We start from the raw sequence: 7,008 nt of genomic DNA on the forward strand, positions 1-7,008 counted from the left end.
TTTCAAACACGTTAAATACAAAGATTATTGAACATATTAAAAGTGAACATACAATCCACATATGAATTCATAGGAAACAGCTTAGTGACAGCTCTTCATTCATCCCATTCGGGATACATGTGTTAAAGTTAAAAATATACCAAGCCTCTCGCTGCAGGAGGCGGTTTTCACGGCCTCCCCGTCTTGGAGACCGATTGACAAACTCTAAGCCCATAAACTTAATTAAGTTATTGCTTGCATGTTGGCATCATGGCCTGCAGAGTTAAAATGCTTCATTCTGTGGACGAAATGCATAAAAGAATCACGAAATCAGTTTTGTGACCTGCTACAATACATTTCGTGAGTCAGCATTTACGGAATTAATTATGTGTCAGGATAATTTCATTACGTGGACGAAATGCATAAAAGAATCACGAAATCAGTTTTGTGACCTGCTACAATACATTTCGTGAGTCAGCAGTTTACGAAATGAATTATGTGTCACGATAATTTCATTAGGCCTACGTGGACGAAATGCATAACATACGACGGAGTATTAGGGCCACACATGAAGGAAAAAATATTTTTGCCATGACGAGATTACTTTAAAGTCACCATGTCAACATTAAACTCGACATTTCGAGAATAAAGTTGAAATGTAATATCGACTTTAATCTCGACGTATCGACTTTAATGTCGCCATGTCGACATTAAACTTAACATTTTGAGAATTAAGTTGAAATATCATGTCGACTTTAATCTCGACGTGTCGACATTAAACTCAACATTTTGAGAATAAAGTTAGTTTGGAGAGAGAACGACCGCTCGGGACGATTGAAAGGGAGGACGAATGATGCAACAAGTGCAACAATGATTCAGAGTGTTCGAGTGCAACAATGATTAGACATAGGCCTATATCATGTGGACAAAACAGAACATATAACCTATACTAGCCTACGTTGCTCAGCCAAATACTTTGCTGTTAGGTCCTTATCACGGAGTTACAGGCAATAAATGGGATGGTCAAAAGTAGCCTAAATGTCATGTGGTTTATTTATTGTAGGCCTATTATTAAAGTGTTGTTTTTCATCTAAAGGTTCAACTTCATGCTTATACACATACTAGGCGCTCTCCCCAATCCTAGACTTTCACGTTGCTTGTTTGTAATGGACGAATGAAGCTATCCTCCCGACCACCCCATGTAGGCTAGTAGCCTACATGCACACATATGCACACACGCTATACTGTTTTCATTAACATTACAGGAATCCACTTCATTCATTGTTTTAAATATCGTTGCTTAGCCCACGAGTTTGTCAGTTTCACTTGCACAGACACGCACAGACTTTGAATGAGCACTCACAGCCTACCACTACCACGCTAATATTATGCCTCTATATTTGATGAATTAAGCGTATGCATTGATCAGGGAAACATTCAGTTTCTTTTTCTTTCGGTCCACGGTTCCAGCAGTTGTGCCGCAAAATTAACAGACAGAAGCACCGGGCATAGACCTAATCTAGCCTAAATTCGTGGTCCAGTGGACCAGCAATCTAGGCTACTCGTCGAAGAGGCTCATAGTTTGAAGATCATAGACCATAGATAATTCAGAGAAAGCCTATGCAGTTGCTTTTCGCGGACCTAGGCTAGGTCCAGCACGGTCTGGCACCGGTTCGCGGATTGCCAATCACACTGCCGTTGCAAAGCCTCTAAATGCAGCCAGCTGTCCCGTTTACCACGGACTTAAGCTGCCACCTCGTGGCGAAAAGTTGCAATACATTTCACGCAGCTCTGTGAATAACGGGAGGCGCGAGTGCCACTTCTAAATGGGACCCACTGGCTAATTCATTCTGCAAACTGCTGGCTCACGAAATGTATTTTAGCAGGTTACAAAACTGATTTCGTGATTCTGTCATGCATTTCGTGCACATAATGAAATTATCCTGACACGTAATTCATTTGGTAAACTGCTGACTCACGTAATGTATTGTAGCAGGTCACAAAACTGATTTCGTGATTCTTTTATGCATTTCGTCCACAGAATGAGCATATGTCACTGAATGCATTTCTGTAACACAACACAATACTTCTGTGGACGAAATTGAAATAGGATGCACAGAATGGTGCGTGTAGGTGCATTCCGTATTTACGTAGACAGAATTACTTTTGACCAAACATTTCGTCTACGTCAGTGAATACTGCATTCAGCATTATGTCCACGAAAGGAAAAGGCCACCAGTCAATTTCGTCCACGAAATTATGTACTCTCTTCAGTGTTTCGTGGACACAATGCAAACCAGTTTGTGCATTCCGTGGACAAAAGGCGTTACGATGTAACATGGTTTCGTAATGAATATATGTATTTCGTCACACGAAAGTCATTCTGTCCACGAAATAAGGCATGTTACATTTGGCGCCCCATACGTGTGTGTGTGTGTGTGTGTGTGTGTGTGTGTACAGTATATGTGTGTGTGTGTTTGTGTGTGCGTGTGTGTGTACAGTATGTGTGTTTGTGTGTGCGTGTGTAGATATATGTGTGTGTGTGTGTTAGTTGGGGCTCCGGCGCGTAGCGGTGTGTGCACATCACTGGTTGTTGGCGATATGCAGGCAGCAGCAGGGCAGCAGCAGCGTGGTGACGATGCAGGGCAGGATGAGCAGCAGAAGCACGGGTAGCGCCGGGTCCTGGGGCAGACGCGTACACAGCGAGAAGTAGGCCTGGTGCAGCCGCACGAAGATGCCATCCCTCAGGGACGGCTCCACACACCTGGTGTGGGTGGCCACGCGCTCCAGACAACGGATCAGCACAATGTATTCCCTGAGGAGGAGGAGGAGGAGGAGGAGGAGGAGTGGAGGGGTAGGCGAAAGGGGCCGGAAATCACAGGGGCTCATTAAAGGGCATGCACTCAACAATCACACACCAGATCAGACATCAGAAGCGTGTGTCATGTAGGCTGTCCCGCCTTCCACCCCCCCCCCCCCCCCCCCACACACACACACACACACACACTGACACCACCCTGCTCTGTTCACGCCATGATGCAAAATAACAGGAACGGCATCGACTCATCCACTTCTAAGTCTAATGAGTCAAACCAGTAGCGCCAGTAACATCTTAACATCTTTGCTTCGAACAACATATGACGCAAATGTCTTATGCTCAATGTCCAAACAAAGTAGTCATGTGTTTTGGTGTGGTTCTCGGTAATTAAAGCCTGCAGTTAAAGCTGGAGAGTACCGTGGAAGGGGGCGGATGGGGGGGTTGGTGGGAGGGTAAAAAAAAAGCACCCTAGAGAACGGAAATCCATGATTTTCCCATGACTAAAGATCATATATCTTCAATGAGGTGTCGTAAATATGCCAGAGTGGCGTTATTTTTAGGCTGTCCTCTGCCCTCAGTCATCACCCCTGAGGACGTCATCAGTGAGGTCATAGTCTGCTACCCCCTGATATTAATGTTGGTGCAGACAGGGAGGAGTAACACCAGAGATAACCCATAAGCAAAGCATTGCACATTTACCCTCGCTTGGTGGGCCAAGGACATTTATTCTGATAGCCGCTGGCCTCCATGGTGTTATTGAAGTAAGAAATACAATGATGGACGTATGTGTGAAACTTGTGTGTGTCACACACAGCCAAATGCTTCGCTTCCATGTGCCCTGAGAGGAAAAAAAGGAAGAAAAAAAAAATATTTTGATAAAGGTCTTGGAATAAGTAAACAGATTTAACTGAAGCCAATGCTTCCCAAATGTATTAGAAAACAGCTATTAGATAGAGCTGTAAATAACAGAGTGTGGGTGATTTCATGTCTGTAAATATTAATTTACTCTATAAACAAATGCTTTTGAGAAAATCTTAGTCCATAGAGGGGCCAGGAGCTGAGGTCTCTCATTGAATATGAGGGAATTCAAACAGATTCCTGTACACATATCGCATAATGTTGATTTACTGTACATGGTTTGCTGTAGTATCTATATGACCAAACAGATATGCACGTCAAATGAAAATCTTTCCTGTCAACATTTCTTAAATTCCAAAAAACACAACAAAAAACCTGTACATGTTTTGAGAAAAAGTACAAGTTGTTTGGTGAACGCAGTACTTCCAAACTTTAAGTTTATCTTTCCCTTGTAAGTTTATTACATGCTGTTCTAGACAAGAATGTTTTCTATTCTGAAGATTACTCAACCCCCGCTTAAATATGTGTCACAACATACCAATAATCGCCAAACAGATGATGAGGCTATGTGTAGACAGGGAAGACAGATAATTCACCATCCCAGAAGATTTCTGGAAAAAGAATAAATAATAATCAAAACAAATTATTTATTTTTTACTACCATGAGCTGGGTCAAAGTTGCAGTCTAGAGTTTCAGCTTGATTGCACTCTGCATTTGGCCGGGAACGTAGCTGGGGGTTCGGTTCGGAGGGAAAAAAACGGACCATGGAAGAATCTCTCTGTCACTCAAGAAAAAATGCACGAGAGGAGGCCAAAATGCAGACTCATAAAGATGCGTGTTTAAATGATTTCTAAGCTGTCCAGACAATGTTATGACTGCACTCCATCAGCTAGTGTTACCACATTTCAGAGAGGCCTCTGTTTAGTGTGTGTCTACATGCTTCTGTGAGTTAGATCGAAAGTAGATCTGACATCCACAAACAATCCGAGGATATGCATTTGGCTTTGTCTGCGGACTCTTTGTTCCAGCATGACTTAAATGTGGGACGAAGACCTTGGAACCATCAGAGTGGATTTGGTGCCGTTTACTTTGTAGGGATTCAATCACACCGGGCCATATTCCTCCGCGTAACATTGGCATGGCTCAAAAATATGATCGCTTGAACAGCTCCATTAAGTTTTCTCTACGATGGTTGTAATAGCTATCTGGGGAATACTTTGAGCATGATCTTACTTCGGAATAATAAACTAAAAGGCATGCTGTCTTCAAAGGCAGCGTGCATTTCTTCATTTGTTTGGAACACAATCCCAGGTTGAATGCCAATTCCCTGCTTTTCCAAAATAATAAATTATAAACCATTAGATGTGAGGCCAGAGTTATTTGCCCAAACACTTGAGGCTTACAGAGCAAAAAATGTCTTTTTCAAACCAAGCAGAGAATAAACTGTAAATTATCTTGGCCTGTAAATCCATACAGTGTATTCCTTTTTAAAGTAAATATTAATCACCTCTTTAGAAAATTAGCTTTCACTGGAAAATGTTAATTCCACACACACACACACACACACACAGGCCTCAACCAATGAGATCCTTGTTTTGAATTTGTCCTCAATATGTTACGGAACATAAATCTGAAAGGGCAGCATTGTATTTAATGTCATGGTTGCTCAATGCTGCCTCTAAGCAGGATGTCCCAGCATTCTCTTTGACACTGACATTTCAATTTCCGAAAGTGTAATATGAACTGTGGCCATGGCCTCATATAAATGTGAGTAATTAGATAACTGCAGCTGAGGCCACATATTCTTGAATAGTCAGACGCTACATTGTGTGTTACCATTCCCATTTTTTTCTCAAACATATTGTACATATAGCACATACTGTTCTAGCACATTTCTCCCCTCTGCTTTTACAAGATGCCAGTTAATGCATGTATCCCTGGGGATAGTGCTGCGCATTAAAACAGATGTGGAACACATTGCTGCTGTTCTGCATTGTTCACTTACAATTTAAGATTGTGAATTACATGACTTATCTTAATTTCATAACACAATCTCCTAAAAATACTGGCCTTACTACAACTCATGTCATGTCCACAAACTGTGAGAATACGCCATCAGCAACAGAATGTTTCTATCTACTAACTATCTTATCCTGCAACTCTTAAAAATACCAATGCTTTATTGCAATATTAATGTGTATGCTACAATATCAGCTTTCAGTGTATCAGTACATTACAGTATATCACAGCATATATCATGGTACTTCTCAACTAACTGTTTCACTGTTTCTCACATACCTTACATTTGTGGTCTCTCTAAATCAGCATGGCACTTCGAAGATCTATCCATCGAAGTGGAGAAACGGCGTAGCCTTGGTCAGAATCTTTACTTGTTGACGAGCAGGGCTTCCATAACATTTAGTTAAACCCGCTGGCGTTCTGGGGTGTTATCAATGGGAATGGGAGAGCTCTTACGCAACACACTGCGCTAGCCCTCTGGATTTGGGCTTCCTTTCCCATGCAACTTCTCGTCCTTCCCTCCATTTCCCAGGCATGAGTTCCAGACTCTAGGCTCCGGCAATTCCTGGGCGACAAGGACATGCAGGCCCCTTGAGTATGTGATCAGAATATCTCACTGTTTTAAAAAGGACAATTTTGCAGAGGAGTGCATGCTGACCAACTGTCAAGCTGTTGTTGCATCCATCAACTCAAACAGCTGGTGGTAACCCACACATGTATCCTCCCACACTACTGGATACACACACGCACGCACACACACACACACACACACACACACACACACACACACACACACACACACACACACACATACACCACATACTGCATGAGACAGAGAGATTGAAAAAAATATATGCACTTTCAACAGAGCAAGTATGCACAAGCACATATTGCAACACAGTCATCTACCAGATCTGAATTGACTTTGGATGCTTCACTTAAAGTCTGAGCGGAAAAGTTCAACCACAACACAAGCTCATTACGACAGCTGCCAAAGACACATTCAGAGTGTGGCAAGAGTGTGAAGTGATTTCGGAGCTCAACTAACACTGATGAATGTGGTGCTGCACACATGACTGTTTTCCATAAATCTGACCCAAAAATAGACCTCTGGGTGACCTTCGAGGAGGAGAGCACCCTGCCAGAGCATGCGCGTGGGAGCGCCTGATGGGAGAAAAGTCCACGGGCCTGGAATGCACCGTGCGGCGTGCACTCTCTTTGTTGCAAAATCATCTGCAGGGCAGAGATAGAGCCATTGCATTCAAATTTCTCTCCCCAGCTCCGAGGATAAGATCATAAAAAGGGGCCAAGAGCTGCCAACATGGCGCAGGCT

At 42.8% G+C, this 7,008-nt stretch overlaps 1 protein-coding gene across 2 annotated transcripts; it reads right to left on the reverse strand.

Annotated features, from left to right (window-relative positions):
- Nucleotides 1-1,947: 1,947 nt before the first annotated feature.
- Nucleotides 1,948-6,311, reverse strand: LOC143099696 (uncharacterized). Of its 2 annotated transcripts, none has more exons than XM_076262623.1 (4): nt 5,960-6,311; nt 4,194-4,266; nt 3,497-3,635; nt 1,948-2,794 (listed from the first exon to the last, which is right to left on the reverse strand). In XM_076262623.1, the coding sequence occupies exons 2-4, from the start codon at nt 4,252-4,254 to the stop codon at nt 2,563-2,565; spliced, it is 432 nt and encodes a 143-aa protein (XP_076118738.1). In that variant the 5' UTR covers nt 4,255-4,266; nt 5,960-6,311; the 3' UTR covers nt 1,948-2,562. The 2 variants fall into 2 exon arrangements, with proteins under 2 accessions (XP_076118738.1, XP_076118737.1); XM_076262622.1 differs by having other exon boundaries at nt 5,955-6,311.
- Between the last annotated feature and the right edge of the window lie 697 nt (nt 6,312-7,008).

Source organism: Alosa pseudoharengus, unplaced genomic scaffold, assembly GCF_046254945.1.
Source record: "Alosa pseudoharengus isolate Yale_2024_CS ecotype anadromous, Long Island Sound unplaced genomic scaffold, YU_APseudo_1.1 YU_APseudo_1.1_scf_3, whole genome shotgun sequence".
Classification (NCBI taxonomy): Eukaryota; Metazoa; Chordata; class Actinopteri; order Clupeiformes; family Clupeidae; genus Alosa; species Alosa pseudoharengus.

Coding starts and splice junctions, on each gene's coding strand:
- LOC143099696 (XM_076262623.1), bottom strand. CDS start 4,254: ATGGTGAATTATCTGTCTTCCCTGTCTACACATAGCCTCATCATCTGT. Junction 3,636..4,193: donor CATCTGTTTGGCGATTATTG/GTATGTTGTGAC, acceptor TTTTCCTCTCAG/GGCACATGGAAGCGAAGCAT. Junction 2,795..3,496: donor CCTTGGCCCACCAAGCGAGG/GTAAATGTGCAA, acceptor CCTCCTCCTCAG/GGAATACATTGTGCTGATCC.